The sequence below is a fragment of the Bacillus rossius genome, chromosome 3 (genome assembly GCF_032445375.1).
Source record: "Bacillus rossius redtenbacheri isolate Brsri chromosome 3, Brsri_v3, whole genome shotgun sequence".
Classification (NCBI taxonomy): Eukaryota; Metazoa; Arthropoda; class Insecta; order Phasmatodea; family Bacillidae; genus Bacillus; species Bacillus rossius.
In genome coordinates, this window is record NC_086332.1 from 83,925,590 (window position 1) to 83,947,764 (window position 22,175).

At 39.1% G+C, this 22,175-nt stretch overlaps 1 protein-coding gene across 1 annotated transcript in view; it reads right to left on the reverse strand.

Annotated features, from left to right (window-relative positions):
* Nucleotides 1–4,499: 4,499 nt before the first annotated feature.
* The window catches only part of LOC134530980 (phenoloxidase-activating factor 2-like), a 49,215-nt gene continuing 31,539 nt past the window's right edge, over nt 4,500–22,175 (reverse strand). The window contains exons 4-6 of the mRNA XM_063366369.1: nt 18,391–18,659; nt 14,109–14,275; nt 4,500–7,218 (exon numbers count right to left, since the gene is read on the reverse strand). Coding sequence (XP_063222439.1) covers nt 7,018–7,218; nt 14,109–14,275; nt 18,391–18,659 — 637 coding nt within the window. The 3' untranslated portion in view covers nt 4,500–7,017. The remainder of the gene's footprint in view (nt 7,219–14,108; nt 14,276–18,390; nt 18,660–22,175) is intronic.

The following is a 22,175-nucleotide window of genomic DNA, read 5'->3' on the forward strand; positions in this document are numbered from 1 at the left end:
GACACCGAGGAGGAGTGGTCTGACACCGAGGAGGAGTGGTCTGACACCGAGGAGGAGTGGTCTGACACCGAGGAGGAGTGGTCTGACACCGAAGAGGAGTGGTCTGACACCGAGGAGGAGTGGTCTGACACCGAAGAGGAGTGGTCTGACACCGAAGAGGAGTGGTCTGACACCGAGGAGGAGTGGTCTGACACCGAAGAGGAGTGGTCTGACACCGAGGAGGAGTGGTCTGACACCGAGGATGTGTGGTCTGACACCGAGGAGGAGTGGTCTGACACCGAGGAGGAGTGGTCTGACACCGAGGAGGAGTGGTCTGACACCGAGGAGGAGTGGTCTGACACCGAGGAGGAGTGGTCTGACACCGAGGAGGAGTGGTCTGACACCGAAGAGGAGTGGTCTGACACCGAGGAGGAGTGGTCTGACACCGAGGAGGAGTGGTCTGACACCGAGGAGGAGTGGTCTGACACCGAGGAGGAGTGGTCTGACACCGAGGAGGAGTGGTCTGACACCGAAGAGGAGTGGTCTGACACCGAGGAGGAGTGGTCTGACACCGAGGAGGAGTGGTCTGACACCGAGGAGGAGTGGTCTGACACCGAGGAGGAGTGGTCTGACACCGAGAAGGAGTGGTCTGACACCGAGGAGGAGTGGTCTGACACCGAAGAGGAGTGGTCTGACACCGAGGAGGAGTGGTCTGACACCGAGGAGGAGTGGTCAGACACCGAGGAGGAGTGGTCTGACACCGAGGAGGAGTGGTCAGACACCGAGGAGGAGTGGTCTGACACCGAGGAGGAGTGGTCTGACACCGAGGAGGAGTGGTCTGACACCGAGGAGGAGTGGTCTGACACCGAGGAGGAGTGGTCTGACACCGAGGAGGAGTGGTCTGACACCGAGGAGGAGTGGTCTGACACCGAGGAGGAGTGGTCTGACACCGAGGAGGAGTGGTCTGACACCGAGGAGGAGTGGTCTGACACCGAGGAGGAGTGGTCTGACACCGAGGAGGAGTGGTCTGACACCGAGGAGGAGTGGTCTGACACCGAGGAGGAGTGGTCTGACACCGAGGAGGAGTGGTCTGACACCGAGGAGGAGTGGTCTGACACCGAGGAGGAGTGGTCTGACACCGAGGAGGAGTGGTCTGACACCGAGGAGGAGTGGTCTGACACCGAGAAGGAGTGGTCTGACACCGAGGAGGAGTGGTCTGACACCGAAGAGGAGTGGTCTGACACCGAGGAGGAGTGGTCTGACACCGAAGAGGAGTGGTCAGACACCGAGGAGGAGTGGTCTGACACCGAGGAGGAGTGGTCTGACACCGAGGAGTGGTCAGACACCGAGGAGGAGTGGTCTGACACCGAAGAGGAGTGGTCTGACGCCGAGGAGTGGTCTGACACCGAGGAGGAGTGGTCTGACACCGAGGAGTGGTCAGACACCGAGGAGGAGTGGTCTGACACCGAAGAGGAGTGGTCTGACGCCGAGGAGTGGTCTGACACCGAGGAGGAGTATTCTGACACCGAAGAGGAGTTCTGACACCGAGGAGGAGTGGTCTGACACCGAGGAGGAGTGGTCTGACACCGAGAAGGAGTGGTCTGACACCGAGGAGGAGTGGTCTGACACCGAAGAGGAGTGGTCTGACACCGAGGAGGAGTGGTCTGACACCGAGGAGTGGTCAGACACCGAGGAGGAGTGGTCTGACACCGAGGATGTGTGGTCTGACATCGAGTAAGATGGAGATCTCGTGATGGATGAGCAAGCAGAGGAAGATGCTGAGGAGGGAAGCTATGAGGTGATGTCTGTTGTCGGGACATATAGGGATGAATCGGACGTCGAGCAGCTATAAGACGAGGAGGGGAGCTACGAGGTGGTGACCACAGTGGACATCTCGGTTGATGAAGATGTGGCCTCATTAGTGGGGACTATCTTGTCTCAGAATCCTGAAGTTAGAACTGTGGTTTTGTGTCTTCACCTTTTCGAGATTATAAAAACTCTATTGGTTACTTTGAACAGTGCGGCGAAGCAGTCGTTCGCGAGTGCGATTGGCAAAGCCATCTTGATCAGCATTGTAATGGGCGATTTGAGGATGGAGTGTAGATGAATTAATGTGTTATTTTTAATTAACATATTTGTATATATTACTTGTTATATATTTTATTTATTTAAATACTATCTCAAATGTTTCCATATTTTATTATAAGCTTTGTGAGTGTGGATTGGAGGGACGAAAGAGTTCTTGGTGATTTATTCTACTGTCACCTACACATATATTGCATGCATCACATCCAATATTAGGCAAAAATACGCATTATATAAACTGTTTGTTATTATTTAATAATACTCTCTGATTTTCAGATTGTAAGAATACTTTCTTAAGATATGGTTCATGTTTAGATTCACAATATATGTTCAGGAATGTTTTAAGACACATACTTAGATTAACATGACTACATGTACTGTAATGAGATCCATACATAAAACATATCACTGGATATCAAGATGGCAGGGTACTGAAGCCGATATTTTGGGTACATGCTTGCTGCACCCTATGCACATATAAAGGAACAAGTCCTAGCAGACGACAAACACATCAGGTGGCACTTACTGTCGAATATATATATATATATTTATTTATATATATATATATATGGAATTTAATCTCTGGTGTTTTGAATTCGCTGCTACCAGCCTGTATTATAAAAAATTGGTCGCCTTCCTGTCATAGGGCTTCCTTTCAGAATACATTATTGTTATGTGGCACCCTCTGGCAACTAATTAATGAAGTTTAAATGTGGCATCATCTGCCAGCATTGCCTTGAATTAAAGATTGCGCCTTCTTGAAGCCTCAGTGGAAAATAAAGATAGCGCACTCTGATAATTGAAATATAAACATTGCCCTCCCTACCATACTTCACTACTACTATTTACAGCTGTTTATAAGTTCGTAAATATATCAATATTTTTTTTTAAATTTTATTATTTTATGATACTAGATAGGTTTTATAAATGTCTCTGTGATTGGTATTGTTTCCATGCGTTTTATTATTATATATTATTCATTGGTACTACACTCTATTTCGACAATTGGATTGCCTAAATTTGATTAATGTTATGCTTTGATTGCTGACTTAGCTCATGGCAATGACATGTATGAGGTTTTTTGATGATGTGTGTGTATGTATACACATTATAATTTCATTATTTATTGCAAGTTTGTTGGCTGACCTCTGACCAGCAAGGATTCGGGGACAGATGGTTATGTGAAAGCCGCAGTCAGTACCCAGAGTCCACTATGATCCTTATTATTTTGAAACAAAAACATTTGTAATTGCGTACACATAATTTCTGTGATTGGAATGTGATGAAATTAAAGTTATTAATTTGTGAAGTATTATTAAATTAATTTTTTTTTTACTTTTCAAAAAACGTAGTCATCGAATCTACAATAAGGTGATAATATTTTATATACTATTAAATATGCATTTAAAAATAATGATTTTTTTAAAACAGTTGTGGTCACAACCACCACCACCACCACCACCACCATAAACAAAATGGCGTATTTCTTTAAATATTTTTAGAGTTACGAAACATTAGTGGATTTTGAAAATTTTGTATATGTATGTGGTCTATAAGGTTCATAACAACACTAGTAGGAAATAAAACATCGACCTTACATGCATTAGGAAGATCGTCACCAGTGCACTAGAGAAACCAACGCCAAAAACAAAAATGGTGACATCCATCAGATGTAATAAGATGGCTATCTCCACCATGATGTTACAAATCCAAGATGGCTACCTCTAACAGATATGATTATGCCACCACAATGAAAAGCACAAAATTCAATGGCAATGCCAGCCATCATATCGAAAAGTACAACTTTTGGGAGTATGGTGCTCGATTCCAAGAAGGTTTACGGAAATATTGTTATCCAAAATTTCCGCTGGAAATGACATAACCCAAAGTGGCTGCCGAAAATGATGTAATCTAAATGGCTGCTGGAATTGAAATAATCTAAGATGGTCTCCACAGATCCTTGGTTCCTTAGTAATTAGCCGTTTCCCTTGTAAATAATATACCTACCTATTATAAGACTTTACTAAATGTTTCAACTTTTTTATTTCTCATTATTGTTAACTCCCTTTAGGACTCAATTATTTTATTCTTGTAAATTACCTAGCATTTCTTTATAATGTAAAACTATTTAGTTTAGCTACAGTACATATGACCATTTTTAGCTTTGGTATTGCAGTAAATGCATACTTGGCCTTGGATAGTTGGCGAGATACAAAAGACTTTTGGATATGCGGGTTTAGCGAAGCTCCTTCATTGCCCTGTCACTTTTTGAGAATTTAGTAAAATTTAGATGGCCAAGATAAATATTGTGGTAACAAGTTAAATTTGTTTATTACTTATCTAATTACACCCCACAAATAAATACTGCTCGATTCTAGTAATCCTTTTGTTTTTCTGGCATTGAGATACAGGAAGTTTTTTTTAGTAAGTTCATGTACATTTTTAATGAGTTTTTTTATTTTTAATTTTTTTTACAAATTTTTGTTTTTGAAACACGTAGCGACTCCCAGTCGGGTGCTTGGATTGTGATACCTAACTCGCAGGGCGAATAGATACCACAACCTGCGCCACTCTGCTAGGAACTATAATATTATAATAGTTACAATGTTTTTATCAGCATAATCATGGCAGTAATCTGGCTATATAATTTACATATGGATAAGCATATGAGCAGTGAGCTGGAGTTTCAGACAGTCAAAAAAAGTATGGTCCTGCTAGTCGATGGACATTTTATAGAACGTTTACAGTTTTTTGTACATAAGTCCACAAGTTTACTTTTATGTGTATTTTTTTTCATTTTTTATATGATGTGGTAATACGAGTCTCGTTTGGGTGTTGGTACATACTTTTTATGAGCTCCGTTTGGTAGTTTTGGGTTTTTTGAGAGTTTTTTTGGAAGATTGGTTTAGTATGGCTGTGTTGCGGTACCCAGAAGAAGTTCATTCTCGTCTCGTTAAAATTTTTAATTTGTTTTAGTAATTGTGTTGGGGAATTGAGCTATTTTAGATTGGGGACTGGCAATGTAGTGGGTTTGGTTGGTTTGTGGTTGATGCGCCGTTTTAAATGCCACGTTACTCAATTCAGGATTGATTCACTATACTTATGAAAGAGCAACTATGGAGTATACGAAATTTCAATTTTTTTTTTAAGAAAAGAGTTATGTGACCAAGGTTACTAGTTAAGCGCTTATAATTTAACTCTATGGTTGTTTATTTGCAATAGTTATGTTTAGTAATGTTTAAGTTTAAGTTTTAGTATAACCTTTTTTGTATTTATTTACCTGATTTTAGGATAAAAGAAAAAAAGTGGTTTTAATTAATTACATAATGGTAAACTTGAGCAGGGTTTTAAATGGTTGTAAATTTTAAAATGCTTTCAAATGATTATTTATTAGGTAGCAAAATAATTCTTTGAAATGTCCACCTAATGTAGGCAAAGTTATAATAATTTGTGTTTTCTGGTAGGAAGTTAATTTTTACATCAGCAGCTGTGTTGTTATCTTCCGAGGTGCAGCGCGCATGCCCGCATGATGTCATCGTGGTCAGCTGTTTGCGGCTGAAAAAGGTTGCCATTTATTACATCTTACATTTTAGGTACATTTATAATTGTATAGTATTGTTTAAAGTTTTTCTTTGTCCGTATAAAATGAAAGCGTAATATATTTTCAAACGTAAATGAAATTACCAAGAGCAATTAACAAATGCATGTCGTGAGCGCATATTGGAATGATAAAAAAAAGGGTTTGAGAACCAGTAATCCAGCGTATTATTGCTGGAACCTAAGAGATGGAGGACAGTGAGGTTTAACTGTAAACAAATATCTTCAAACAATAACTCCGACTTTGTTAGCTTGTAACTGTAGATTAATTTATCAATTTATATAAATCATCAGTATGCGGAAAGGGTTTTATACAATTATCCAGCTCTCAAATTTTCAGCACTTATAATTTTAACCACAAATAAAAAGTATATATTTATGTCCACTTTAACGCTTATATTTTCTCGTCTTTGTCTATTATTTGTAAAGTTGCAACTTTCATCGTTTCCTCAACTTTAAAGTTCACCAGGTGTAGATTCATTAATATGATCTCTTTAAGCAAATCCCTGAGCTTTTGTCGTCGCTCACCCGTTTTTCAGAATATTTTCGTCCGTACTGTCCCACCAGCCCACCAAACCTTCAGAATTTTAGTGTAAAATCGTGACTGTATAGTAAAATAATATTCATGTCGATGGCTTTGAATAACAAACAAGCCAAGCATTAAAAGAAACATATTTACAAATATTTTATTTTCTGTAGATGACAATGTTACACTCGTAACTAATAATAATATTAACAGCAAGCAAAAAAAGTTTGTATATAATGTATGTTGACATAAATTTGAAGTTTAAATTCTCATAGTATTTTGTGTGTCTCAGTTACAATGAATTAAAGGTTTGATATGTCTTGACTAGTAAATTGTAGTATTATTGCAGCAGGGTAAAAATTTACATTTAAATTTCAACAAAATTATGACTACCATTTGTAAACCAATGCGGTTATTGGTTTTGAAAGTTCTGCAGGCAAACTGCAGGCCGATGTTGGAACCATGCGCGAACTATATCCATCACTAGCCGCTCTCGAGCCAGGCAGGCGGTGAGGAACACGCTGCAGTCAGGAGTGTGCAGAGAGCACTGCAGGCAGGGTGTGTGGTAGGAACTGCAGGCATGCTGCAGGTAGGTGAGTGTGAAGGGTGCTTCAGTTAGGAGGGTGTGGAGCACATTCCAGGAAGTGGTGTGTGGAATATGCTGAAGGCAGGCAGATGTGAAGCATACTGCAAGCAGGGGGGCTTGGTGGGCGGTGCAGGCAAGCAGGTAGACGGGTGTAAAGGGAACTGCAGGTAGGCGTGTGTGGATGGTGCTGCAGGTGGGCGACGGGAACCAGGCCAGAGGAAAGTGTATGGTTCGTGGACGCTCGCTACTGGTCGAAGGCCTGGAGGTTGAGCCCCAGCTCACGCAGCTGCCCAGAGATCCAGTCGGTGTGCGCGGCGACGTCGGCGTACACGGCGGGCACGTCGGGTTCGCCGCAGCCGATGCCCCAGGAGACGACGCCCACCTGCACGTAGCGCGGCGGCTCCGAGGCCTTGAGCGGGCACACCAGCGGGCCCCCGCCGTCGCCCTGCCGCCGCGACAACCACGCCATTACTCCTCATCCTGCACTCGCTCCAACAGGTCACATTTCACTGCAGCTGTCTCACAGCAAAACATTTCACCAACGACCTGCAACAATCTTCTTCATAGATATTAGTCATAATATCCACCTTAACTATATAGATATAACTAAACCATTCAACAACCTTAGCCTCCTTCTCCATCTTCCAGTGAACTCCTATGGTTTATTTTAGTAACTGATTTCCCTGGTATATCATTGAACATCATTAACTTTCCCCGTCAATTATACTGCCGTTTGCACGTATTACCAGTCAGTAACATAATTTTTAGTAGCTATACACCGTTATTTCACTGATTGAAATCAATCTCTGACATTCTGGAGCACCGCGTGTAGGAACAGCAGTACTCCGTGGGTGCGTCTTAAGGACAAATTACATTAGGATAAAGACTTCAGGGCATACAACATGTGGACCTTTAGGACAAACGACTGTAAGTATGAATTAAATTTTCCACTTGACGATAAGCAATTTTATAAAAAAAAAAAGTAAATTGGAATAAACGGCTTCAAGTCAAACGAAGTGTACCCGTTTTCATCACAATGGGTTCGCTGACAACCAGCACACGCGCTCATACATCCTCACCCGCACTAGAGTATATAACGTTCAAGTAATTAGGAGAAATATTTCCTGTATTTAAGGCTGGAAAGTACTTTTGTCCTTCCGACTCCAGACTGAATTCAACTCTCTGAATAAGCAGATAGTTTATATATTTAAGATACAAACGATAAGTCCAGTAAGAGATAAGTTTACATCATATTGAACCGTGTTCAAATTATTTTTAAAAATTTGTTTCATTTCCCGGAATTGTCCGTTACAGTTCAACAGAACACTCACACAAAATCAGAACTTACATTACCAACCATAAGCGTGCTCTACCAGAATTAAGTGGCATTAAATTTAGTTACGTGTGATGCAATTTTTTTCAGCCTCATATCCTTTAGTACTAACTTCAAATGATATTTTATGATTGGTGGTCATGGCCAATTTAATCAAATAAAAATACACGAATACTACTTATGCACTATTTACATGGTACAACGTTTGGCGAAATAGAACATGGAATAGTCAAAGCTATCTCATATAAATTTATTTTATTTTATCAATGAATGAAAATCTTCCAAAAGTTTGGAAATGTTGAAGTAGCCATCAGCATTAAATTTTTACCTGGAATTTTAGATTTAGCAATCATGCAAGTTCCTATTTAAGGGAAAGTCACAAAAATGTTGAAAATATAATAATGCAAGAACAAAAAGCATATACAGAGTGAGTCAGAATTTGACCAATAAACTTCTGCTGCAGATTCATTTCGACAAAATAAGATATTTCATTAAAATAATTGGGTGTATTATTAACACCTCACAAAAAATATGTAGAAAATAAAGGTGTACTACCAATTATTTCAATGAAATAATTTTTCTCCAACGATAAAACTCACTGTGATTATACAACCTCAATTAAACAAACCCACATGCTTAGAGTTGCATCTTTAATATTTATTATTTGCATTAAAATGCTGTTCAACTCTAACTTCAAAGACATATACCGGCTTTGAAAGCAATTTAGTTCATAATTTGTTATGGGTTTTTAAATTATTTTGTCGTGATAAACCTGTCGATCGAATTTTGACCAACAATGTGTGTGTGTGTGTAGGTGTGTGTGTATGTTTTGTGAGAGTAACTTCATATTATAAAGTCTACAAGTAAAACAAATTTCGTGCAAAATTTGAAGGGAGGGAAAAAAGAACTGATGGATGCCAAACACTCTTATTTTTCGTGGTTTGGTTCACATATGAAAAGTCCGAAAATTTGTGAGCAGTTATAATATAACATTTTAATGGCAACAAGCAGAGAAAATAAAACTAACGCGCCTGGTGGTTATACAACCCTAGCAGTAAAACGGTTGAACATGTGTTGGTCAGACAGGCGGAGTGCCTGCTTCCGAGAAACAGAACGTCGGATATTCGAACCTCTATTTCAGGGCCTAAGCCCACCCCACGTGAGGCCCAATTTCTGCTGTACATTCATTTAAAACCATGGGTATAAAAGTGGGCATCAAATTTTGTCTAGCAGAAGAGAAGAAAGAATTTTGTTACTCCATACACACAATACCTAGAACGCTAACAGAAAAACAGTCAACGCAGTTGCGGGCCAAATAAAGCATATCGGGGTAGAATAAACATGTTGCTGTCCATTTAACCAAATACTTAAAATATATTAAAAAGGCAGCTTTTTTTTAAATCTTCTACACTTGAATTGCAAAAAAATATAACAAAGTTAGTTTAGATTTTTTTAAATACAGAGAAATTTAGGAATTTACGAAATTGAAATTTAATTGGTAGGTACTTTAAAATCTAGTAATATGAAATTTAAAGGATACAACAGATTTTGGGTTTGCTTTAATGTCGTTTATTTATGATATATTTGTAATATTACATTTATCAGACAAATCATCTCGATAATGCACAGTATAATTTTGCTAATTTCATTTTAATAGTTCAAAATGCTACAGATTCGCATGTTGTATATATTTTTCTTGATTACTAGCTTCTTATAACTAATAATTATTTTAACCAACAATTTTTATAACCATGTGAGACAAAGAAACACTCATAGTTTACGAGAGTTGTGGTTCCCATAATGAATATAAATCTAAATTGAAGGAAAATCATTTCACAATTGAATTTAGGCTAACAGGTATAGCGTTTCTATCGTGTTAGTTTATTCATTAATATTGTATGGACATTCATTTCCTAATAAAAGTGGGTGTTTTAATTTTTTTAAATAATTTTTGTTAAAAATACTTGTGAACATTTAATTAAATTTTATTTTAAGAAAAAATATAGGAAAGAGACCTGCCTATAATGAAAAATAATCAAATCAAAGTATAGCTATGTACCGGTATTTAATAATATTATAACAATTATATAATTGAATTAAATGTATTAATACATATTTGGTTAAAGCACGATATGTATAATCCAGTAATCTGTTGTTAAAATAAAGTTTTTTTTTTTGTTTTTTGCCAGAGACGAGGTTTGACCCACGTCCCTCCAGCTTCTCAACCACGCCCCCTGCCGCCGCGCTATCAAGCCCGTTGGAGGTTGTAATGAGACTATGCATTATCAAAAGTGTAATGCCAGATTTCTTATGTATTTTCAAACTGGTGATTAATTCTTTGTATGACTATTTTAATTTACTATATATATTCCAGGGTAGTTTTACTATCACAAAGTTTCACTTGGTACACCAATACGTCAGCTGACATGTTACCTACACGGAAGCAGGCGCGCTAACAGAGAAAAAAAAGGTATGAAAACTGCTAAGAAAATGGGTATCGTGTGGGACTTACCTTAGCTGATCGAGAACCCGGATTTTACCTCCTGAGCCAACTCGCATCCATTATTAACTATTTCTCTTCTGGCACACACAATAATGTAATAGTAATTGTGTGTGAAGTCTGCATCTTAGTGCTGTCTAAACATTCCCTTGAGTTTTCCCTCAAATCGTGCTATGCTTGAATCGCAATAAATACCCGTTAGTAATCATTTAAGAAAATTGCGTCCATGCGTAGGCTATAACATGTAACCTTTTCAATTTTATATTTGAAGCCAGGCTCGCTTGTGGGATTTTGTCAAGAATTTTTCCATTTGCAGGCGGATTTATAATGCTCTGCGTAGCCACGAGTGACTCAGGTAGGCAAGTGCAAGGTAGGTTAGTGGGAGTACGACAACGTCCGCCACGTTTACCTTCCACGGAACATTCGGGTTCGAATCCACTGGGATGAGGCCAGGGATGAGACCGTTGACTAGTGGTGACGGACTGCTTTACGTTCTTCTGTCCGTGGTATTGCCATTTAATCACTATCTACCACATAGAACTGTAAAAACTAACAGAACTAAATTATGCCCCTTTTTGCTTACAATTGGTAATTAATCATATATTTTTTTAACTAATTCAATGGAAAATAGTAATTTGACGTAGTGCAAGATAGAATTTATCTACTGTTCACGAACTATCAAACAATTTCTTAAGCGAAGCTCGCACTCTAAAAGTTACATGATATTTTATAACGTCAACAACTTGCCAAATGCTGGTGGCAGGACTTATATTTCTGAGATGTTTTTTTTTTTTTAAGTTATACTTCTTCAGGCGCGTTATGGAAAAAATTATACGAGTGAATTTTTACGATGCGCGCGCACAATGCAACGAAATTTTTACAGGAAGATGAAGGACCCACGTGCATGAACATAAACACATATATAGCCACTTTCATAAAAATTATGGGACATAAAATGCGTAGCGTAGTGGTTATATAGCGCGGATAATATGTTACAGTAATGTGGTGCAAAACTAGAGAGAGAAAGATTTTTTTTTACTTTTTTAAATGACAGATTATATAATTTTTGCTTTAAGCATATATATTAATACATTTTATTTGCCTATCGATTTGCTGTAGTATTATTAAATACATAGCTCAGTACATTGAATTGATTATTTTATGCAAAGTAGGCCTATTTCCTCTATTTTTACTAAAAGTAATGCTAAATTAATTACGTATGTTAGGAAAAGATTTTCCATGAATTCGCATAGGTAATAAAAAATAAAACTTTATAACAGTAGAACTGTCCTTTAATACTTAATAATATATAGTCATCTAACGTGTGCGGAAACTATATACTATTAACTTTTTAATGAATTTCAACAAGGTGGGCAGACTTTTAATACAATCACTTTTCGAAAATCAGGTTCAAGCAGGGGTTTAGTGTTTTTGAGTCTTTTTCGTTTTTATCGGAGACGTTTCATTAATTACTTTACGAATGATTCTATAGTCAACGTAGCTGCTCCAGTAGCGAATTCTAGCGGCGAGTGCAGAACTACGTGTGAGTCGCGTTCAGAAATTTATTGAATGATATTGAATACTAGTCCATATGAATAAAAACGTTTTTTATTATGAATATTATTGATATAAATTATGTTTATAGACATTTTCAAGTGTATTTTCAAATGTATTTATGTGAGTAAGTTTATGTTCCCGTATGTATACTATATTTGCATTATAAATTTTATATTTTTTCAACATTGTTTAATAAATAAATAAAATTATTCATTTAATATAAACATTCAGCATTTGTATTGATTTTCATTAGTAATCAAAATTTATCTGTTTTATTTTACTAAAATAAATCATTAATTTGATACATATGTTTATATTAATATTGAATACTGAGTATTTATTTAATTAATTTTGTTACAGGAAATGTCACAATAGTTCAGTGTCTAATCAAAAAGAAATATAACTTCTATAACTTCTAACGCGTGTACAAAAAAAGTACACTTTTTTTTTTTGTAAACGGATTGCTAAATGTTCGGCTTACAAATCGATCACAGCGCGGCTTGAGGATTCACTCACCCCGACATTCACTGTGCGGGCGAGACGCAGTTCTAATCCCGGTTCAACCATCCCAATTGCGTTGTCCCAAGTATTCCCGGAATCACTCCAGGCAAACACTGGAACTATTTTCCTCACCGCATTCCCGGAACTATTCCTTCCCTAATATCTCTGTTCAGTGTCGTGTGTTCTGACTCTCCTACAACCTAGCTGCCGAGACGTTAGAAGTTAGTGACAGCTCAAGTCACTCCCGCTGCAAACCTTTCAAATTTTTTAAGATTAAAGAAAGTTCATCGAAATAAAACCTGGATTTTGAAAAGTTTAAAAGCTTCGTGTGTACGCAAAATTTAAGTATTAATTGTGAAATCCAAATGGCAAAATTATTCTGTTCACTGTTTTGCAATAAAAAGCACGCTTAAACCCACTCTCACATATTTATTGGCATTGCAGTCACAGAGGCGATTTTGCGTTCAGTGACAACGTGCAAGTGAACCTTGTAAGCATCGACCCCGGTGTAAGATTATTCTGGAATTCCACCAACGCTTAAGCGGATACACTGCGACGGAAGAAGCCTTGAAAGCTTAGTTCTGATAGTTCTGATAGTCGGCTCATCGTTATAGTGAAATTTTATAATTTTTTACGTGCGCAGTTTTCTGTAGCAGCGAGGGGGAAGATTTAGCCAATCAGATAATCTTTTGGCGATGTTCAAAGTGATATCAGGTGACGCTAGAGTGATCACAGTGTTTCAAATACTGAAATATGTGATCTGGTTAAATTGTGACGTACTTTTGGAACACTTTTCGCAAGGTTTTATTTTTTGTATATCTTTTAACAATAACCGAGCTTGGCGAGTCTTAAAAACGAATATTGCAAAATTTGTTGGAGTAGAGTCGTGTGAAGAGAAATTTTGCTCTTTCAGTACATGCAACTCATGTCCTTTAATAACTTTATCTAGGCTTTTAAGTTTTCCCTACACAATCTGAAACGCGCTTACGGGTTGTTTGAGACAGTATGGAAAACCCAATTTGCAAGATTAGAGAACGAGAACTATCTATCACGGAATTCAGTGGCGTAGCCAGGATATGTGTATGGGGGGTGTTAAGAAGCATGCAGCCCCCCCCCCCCCCCCGTATTAAAGCGGGGGGGTCGGTAGGGTCCTCCCCCGGGAAAATTTGGATTTTAAGGTGTAAAATAGCGCTATTTTAGCAGTTTTCGGTACTTAAATTTAAATATTGTAATGGTAAAAATTTTATTAATTTTAATATGAAATTTGTTTGAGTGATGAATAACAAATTAATTAAAGATTTGGTGCTAAGGGGGGGGGGGGGGTTGAACCCCTAACCCCCCCCCCCCTGGCTACGCCCCTGACGGAATCTAGTTTGCCTTTGTTATTGACATGATGTGTGGTTGAAAAGCAGCTGAACAGGCGCACGTGGACGGGCCGCGGTACCTTGCAGGTGTCCTTGCCCGCGCGGCCGCCGGAGCACAGGAAGCTGCGGTGCAGGATGAAGTACTTGCTGAGGCGCGTGAGCCGCAGCTTGCTCTGGCACTCCTCGCGAGGCACGACGGGCAGCTCCACCCGCCTCAGCGTCGCGCGGAACGCCTCGGGCTTCGTGCCTGACACGCACACAACCACACGTCACTTCCCGATCCGCGGATCAGCATTTAGCGGCCACGGACACCTCGCACCTGGGCTGAGGACTCGTGCGTCAACATGGGCGCAACAACAGGGGCGCAACAACAGGAGGGGGGGGGGGGGCAAGGGTATTTTGCCCCCCCTCCCTTCTGAAATCTTGAAGTGGGGGCAAACAGGGGCAAAGAAAGTGACGTGTAATCAATTTTTAGATGATAAAACTGCTTAAATAGCACCATTTTCCACCTTGAAATACAAATTTTCCCGGGGGAGGACCCCCGGCCACCCCTCTTCAATAGGGTGGATCGATGATTCTTTATAAAAAGGTATATTGCCCCCCTTTTGGAAAATTAGTTGTTGCGCCCCTGCATGAGGGTATGCCCAAACGTTCCAACCTGCCTTTTATCAGCTATATTCGCGGTTGGTTGATAATTGAAATACTTGTCATCATTTTTTCCTTCCTTTTTTTTTTCCCTTCCAAAACTTAACTTACATTTCAAGTGTAAAGGTGTTTAGTGATTAGGAAATGACTTAACTGCGTCTCAGGCCGAAGCCTTCCTCTTCTAATTAAGCTAATAACTAAGTGTTCTGGTGCATGGCCATTCACAGAAAGCCCTAGTTGCTAACAGCAGCACTTCAACGAGGCTGGAACAAAGCATGCCGAAAAATTCGCACACCTCCTCATTTTTACGCAAGTGGCTTCAAACCAGGAGCCAGGAGTCAATCTTTTATTTTTTTTTTTAAATATTTTATTTAGTTTGTCACTTGCTTATTTAAGTAGCGCCCAGCGGATGCTTGTGTTGTTGGCATCATCGGACCTATTCTTATCCGAATAACTCGCGATAAAAAAACAAAACTTATTTTACATTCTAAATAAACAGAGATTACTACTAGCTCGCTGTAGGAGAGGTTTTGATGGAGATTAAAAACTGACGAAAACTAGCTTCTACTGCGCAGCTTAGGTTTCCCCCTCCCTTCTTATGCGACAGAGAATTTCCGTCACTCCCCTCTCTGTCGCAAAGAAGGGAGGGGGGAACCTAAGCTGCGCAGTAGAAGCTAGTTTTCGTCAGTTTTTAATCTCCATCAAAACCTTTCCTACAGCGAGCCAGTAGTATAAACATTTATAGTTGTGTTTTATAACTAAACACATTTTACCATTTCACAATATGTATCTTTAATTGAACTTAACATATTTGTGATAAATACTAGCAGAATTACTTTTTATAAATGTATAGGGGAGATACTCAAATTTAAATGGGAAAAATTAAAAATTTTTGTTATAAATTCAGTGTTATATATACATATTATAGAAAAAAATGGCTTTCGCTTAAATTATTATATTTTGGATAAAATAGAATTATATTTCTAAAATGTATGTATCCTGTTTTAGCAGATTAATCGTGTGAAACGGGATACTGATTTATATGAAGATTGTAGGCTATTTAAGCTTAATTAAACAAATTAATGTTAAAACACATAATAAGTATCTATATATTATAAACAAATTGAATGCAGTTCCTGAGGTTGAAAAAAAAAAACCTCTGTTTAATTGCTATCAGCCAGACAACTCGTCTATTAATATCTTCAAAAACCACCCGAAATTGTTTGCTTCACAACTGCAGTCTTACACATTCAGGCACGTATATGTTGTATTTATGTATATATTATATATTTATATTTATATATTATATGTTATTGTCACAACTGTAATCACAGAAAAATACTTGAGAGAAGTTGAATTCTTCACCACACATGCTTCTGGGGCCGATTCTTTACACAACCTTTTTCAGACTTTGAATATGAGAACAAGTCGTTAAAATAAATTCATTCTTTTTCATGAACTTCATTCTCTTCTTCTAAACTGTTATTATCATCTGGTTTTCTTCGCTGTATAATTAGTCGTTTGTGGTTGGTAGGAGTGCTTTACTTTGATGCATCGCTCGCATCACGACTCTTAGATGCTATTTTTCTTTTCTCAACGCTTTTAACAATTAACCTCTAGCCTGAACAATTGCCATCAGATCATTCTTTTATAACGACGAAGTCTGTCATTGATATTGAATCTCCATTGGCCTTGGTGATTTCGAAAATTTCCTGCGGGAATACTTTGTTCAGAAGGAAGCCGTTTAAAATTCTAACGCCTGTGTTTGTTTTTTGTGTGTGCAAAAGATATCACGACTAAATTTTCGGGCTATGTTAAAAAGACGAAACTGTCACTACGAAATAGAATATCTCAAGTCGAGAAAATAGAAGTAAGAGAGAGTCGATGATGACGGCAGCTGAAAAATAGACCTTATGGGTGTGGGAAACAAATAATTGCCAGACTGATAAACGAAGACTATTTAGTTGCAGTGGATGCATGATACCATTTATTATGTCAGAGAAAGCTGCTCCAAGACACCACCTTCTGGCAAAATGAGGCGCCCGGCGCGATTCGTGATGAGACTATACTAAACAAGTCGGTTAGTCCAGCCAAGCTGAGACTCAGCTTGGGGTCGGAAGAAAGCTGAATTTTGCAGTAAAAGTGTGTGTCGGCAATTTAAGTAATGTTATTGTCGAAGTATTAAAGTGGACATTCTATGTGTGATCAAAGAATGATCTGGCGACGCAGCATTTCCAGTTATACCATCTTTGTTGGCCATTATCACACATTTTGGTGACGTCATCGCTGTTAAAAGATATTATCCCTTACTAAGTGACGTGGAAAGTATTTCAAACTCTGAACTAAGCCCAAAGCATTATTTCCTTTTTATTTTGTCTGAAAATAACGTCTTATTTGTTTATGATTTGACATTCAACTTTAGGTCCAGAAGTCCTTTGACGCATTTTTAAGTGTTCTGTCAAACTGAAGTTGTCGGAAAATAAAATATATCCCTGAGAATATTTAAATGAAATTAGAGTATTTATTATTAAACGTGATAATTATCTAAAAATAAATACATTTGGTAAAGACGATTCCACCATGTTGGCAGCGCTATTTACGCTTGTTAATACTATTTTATCATAGACCTATACGGAGTAGCTTAAAGTTATGTGTTTTCTGATTATGTGTGCCGCCAGTACATTGCAGGGTGCACCCGAATAGTTTTAACATTCGTAGTGTGAATTAAATTTTACAAGTTTAAAGAGATTTTGCAGAGCATAGATTTTTAGTGCTCCCGAACATACGGTAAACTGAACTAAAAACGTTTCGTAAAGGTGCGCCACGTTTTTCGGAAGTACCTACTCAGTTTTGCAGATATCCATTTAGAATAGATAAACCCAGAATTTTTTTTAATGATTTTAATAAATTTAGATAAAGCTTGTTTAGAGTACAGTCATTTATTAAACTATGGTGTTCATGTAATGGGTAATGGGTAATGGGTTTTCGCATTTTATTACATTTTTATTGCTCAAACTATTAGGTATATTTAGTTTTAAGTCTTTATTAGTGGCTCGGCGATGCTATTTGATCATTTTAAGGTCACTGAATATAACTCTATGAAAGACAGTTCTGATATTTAACAGAAAATTTATGTTGGTAAAAAATTAACTATGCCTTGGTATAGCCCATTTAACTTCCCTCGTGTTTGTTTAAATTTTCATATTCAATTGGTTTCCTTAATATCTGATCTTGGGGCATTTTATAATTCAAATATTTAAGGCAATTTTAAAATTTGTTTTTATTTCTATTTCTCCGTTTAAAGTTTGTAAAATTCCCATCTGGGTTTTAAACGTGTGGTCTCTAGTCCGCAAGTCGAGGAGAGCCAACGGCAGCACTTACAAACAAATAAAAGGCTTTTAACATACCATAATAATTTAGCCAAACAACCCCCACCACCCTAGGTACAGTTCTAGGTGCTACTTATTCATCAAATAAATATTTTTAAGGGTAAGAGTTTAAACTTTCGTTGACAGCGAACTCATTAGAGAATAAAGCATATTACAACACAGACCAGGTATATTGATAAATGAATCGGCCATTTTGCTGTAAGGAATTGCCTTACTGTGAACCATGGGTGATTTCAACAAACCATAGAGAATATAAACCAGGATGGCCGGGTCCCCTGGACTAGGAGGCCAGTGTCTTGCCAATCATACCAGAGGGGAGAGAATTCACCTTGCTCGTCGGTGCCCCAGCCCGAGGCGAGGCAGTGGCTGGCATCGTACTCGGCGGGGCGACTCGCCAGGCACACGAGCCCCACGGCGCGCGCCTCGCGCAAGGGCCGCCGCAGCTGCAGCAGCGCCACGTCGTGGTAGAGGCTGTGCTCGGCGAAGCGCGGGTGAGGCAGCACGCGCGCCACGCCCTCCTCCTGGTGCGGCTCCGGCTCGTCCAGCGAGGAGGGGTCCCACTCGCCCGCTCGCACCGTCAGCGAGCCCGCCTCCACGCTGCGCACAAGCACACTTGCATCTTCAACATCACTCTGCCATATTGCAGCGGATTCCAAAACTCGCTCGCTCTATCTGTCAGAGAACTCTCCTCTACAATGCGCACAAGTGCTCTCCTGCTCTCACCATACCGCCGCCAGACAAGCGTGTGGTCCCACTCTCCGCATGTGCCATGAGTGAGCCATTCTTAAAGCTTCGTAAAGAGCACGCTTGCTCTTTCAACATCCTTCTGCCAGACTGCGGTGGGGTTTAAACAGCCAGTGGGCACCGCCATAAACGTTCCTCCATGCTACGCACAAGAACACTAGTATTTTCAAGATCCCTCAATCTGATTGTGGAGGATCACTCACTGTCGCTCGCGCACACCATCAGTGAACTCACCTGCATGTTTCGCACAAGACAAAGGGGGAGGGGGTGGAGGAGTGTTGGCGAGTGAGAAGAGGGAAAGGGAAGACGTATACACCACCTGGGATTGATGAGTCATACACTTAATTAATATTAATGGGATTCTTAATTGATACCAAGTGACAGTGGGGGGTAGAGGTGTAGTGTAGTTGGTGACGAGTCATAAAGCGGTTCGGGGAGGGGGATGCACACATACTCTCAATAATTGTACTCAGTGGATTTTTATTTGACAAGTAACAGGTGGAGATGATCATTAATTATGATTAATGGGTTTTCAATTGTCCCATTGTGGTCCAAAACCGCCCTGCTCTCCCAACTGCCCTCTGATGCTCACTTTGCTACCCGCGGACACGGTGCTCTATCTGTCAGCCAAAATTTTAAATACTAGCTCCATTGCTATGTATAACTCTGTGCTCTGGAGGTCATCTTCCTGCATCTTTTTCCAACTAAGAAGGCAATTTAGTATCTCTGTTTCCCCACTACGAGCGCCACATTTCGATCCTGCTTCTATGCAACCTCCATCTTCTACCCCGATCCCCCTTATTTTCTCTTCTGCCCCCCTCCCCCCTTCAAGAGCATCTTTAACTACATTTGTCTCCAGCCCCTTTGAGGCAGCCTCTGTGTTACTTCATCCAAGTACATTTCGACGGATCTGTGATAATTAAATCGGGAGTGCAACTTCGGGAATGAACCACTATGTAATTCCCGTAAACTATGGATTTAGTCCCTCTTTGTCTTTTACTTTTTCCGTTGATCATGTAGTTTTCTAGTTTGTTTGTTTTTGTTTTGTTTTGGCCTAATTCGCTGAATTTTGTGTTTATCTCTCTCTACAATGGAACAACCTCTGGATAGCCCCGAGATAGCATCGTGGGTTTTCCAGTCTGGGATATTCCAGTTTCGGATTCCGGTTTTATATCTCCGTTTCCCCACCAGACAACCTGTTGGTGCTTCTCTCCGAGTTCTCGGGGGATTCGCAACAGCCAGAAGCCTGCGTGTCCAGCTCCCTGGACCAGCCCCCACCAGACATCTGGCGCACAGTATCAGCTAAGTTCAACAGAACGTGATTTAGCTTGTTATGATTTTACAGCATGTTAGTTTCAGTCAAAGTATCACAGATTTGGACAATGAAATTGACTATAAACAAAAAAAAATCTCAAATGTACTCACCTACAAATAATAATAAAATGTTCTTGATTTTAATCGTCAAAATTATGTAAATTCCTAACTAAGATAAATATTTATCACTTGCCTGTTTTTTTAGTACCTGGCTAATTCTTTGTTTCTTTTTCTGCCTTTAAAAGTTTACTAAACAAACCATTAAAAATGATTAAATATCATTAAATATAAGTAATAAACCAGACTTACTCTTATCTTTTTTATTTCTCTCAGAAATCCTGTAGTACTTATGTTTAACTTAACGATAAACTAAAATGCAGGTAGCAAATAAGTGTCTGCAGTCCTTTTTTTTTAATTTTAATTTTTTAATGATGGTTTTTGTCCCTAGCACACCTTACATACATGGACTGTGTCCTTCTTAACGCTGGGCAAACAGCATATTTAATTAACCACTATGGATGATAAAGTTATAAAAGTGCTAGCCATTGAGTGTGGCTGGTTTTTAATAGTGTCTAAGTATGTAGCTTTCTGGTAGTTACAAGAATCACTGTGCGCTAACGTTAAATAGTTAACAAACATTAGCTATGTTTCATTAATGTTGCATAAGTAAAGTCAGTTGTGAGCTTGTTGTTTATCTAAACTTGTTATTCGTCAACTTGTTGTTCATCAAACTGGTTGTTTATTAACTTGATTACCTAACGACCGCATAAGAAAAGCGATCGCGTCTATAACTGTTTGTTTTGTGTAAGCTGTACCGCACGAGACGTTCGAGCTTTTAAATCTTCTGTGGACCACTTACCGCAATTTTGGCGTTTTTATTTGCAAATATATGACCCGTTTCGTGTGCTAATGCATGCGAATATAGTTTACCTTGTTTCATGCATGGTGTCCCAAGTAATTTGTATTCTCGTGTGCATCCGCATCCTAGAAACATGAAAATTTCTGTCCACAAGCTATCTCCTTTTAAAGGTAAAATTTATGCTATTTTGACACAGGCCCGAATAAACGTTCTAGTTAACTGTTAATGCTATGACGATTTCCGGATGTTAATTTTATTTATTGTTGCTGTGGCTTGGTAGATGAGTTTATACATAAGTTTATACAAACATAAGTTATACATTGCATAAGTTCACTTTTTAACTCGTGGCTGTTAACGGAAATCTAGCGTATGCTAGATTGTATAACGCACGATATTTGTATTCCATTCCATTTGCGCAAACATTTGCCATTGCTACTGTCAAAACGCTGGCCATTACACTTGGATGGTTTTCCACAGTTACTGAGTTTGTAGCGAAGGCAAGTCATGGTAGGCCTCCTTACAATAGTCTGTGGCCTGTTTAGATATGGGTAGATAGTGAACTCTGGTGATTTGGGCTATCTGGAACAATTTTATTTCTTCGGGGGCTACGACTGTTATGACGAAATGTTTTTATTTTTATGTCCTACACCGTGCAAATCCTCGGTACTCCTGCCGTGTTTTCGCTTGTCGGGGCTTAAACCGAATAAGTAAGTTTGCCTTCAATTAGATGTATGATTTGTTAAAAAATAGTCTTAATTAAATTGGTACATTCTTTTATTAACAAGCTGTATTTTCATTTTTAACTTCAACGGGCCGGTTGATCAAACGTATTGCCCTGAGGTTGTCTAGGGTAACTGCAATGTCGACCAATGAGGACTTCCCGATGATGTTAGAATCTTGGATGCTACCGGCATTTTTCACATGATCCTCTCTCAGTGTGTCAGATAAGTCAACATGATAAATCGTTGGCCACCGTCCATTTGGACAACCACCAGTTCGTCTTCGTGTATGTGGAGTGTCTCGTCCATCCAGTTGTGTAAATGCATGGCCAATGGCATTGTTTAACACTTCACACAAAGCGTGTTGACGTGTAGTATGAAGTGTATAACAATTTGTAGGTGTATACACATATATATTAACAGGATAATATTTCGATGTTTGTTATGTAGGTATAGGTATGTGTGGAGGCAGCGTCT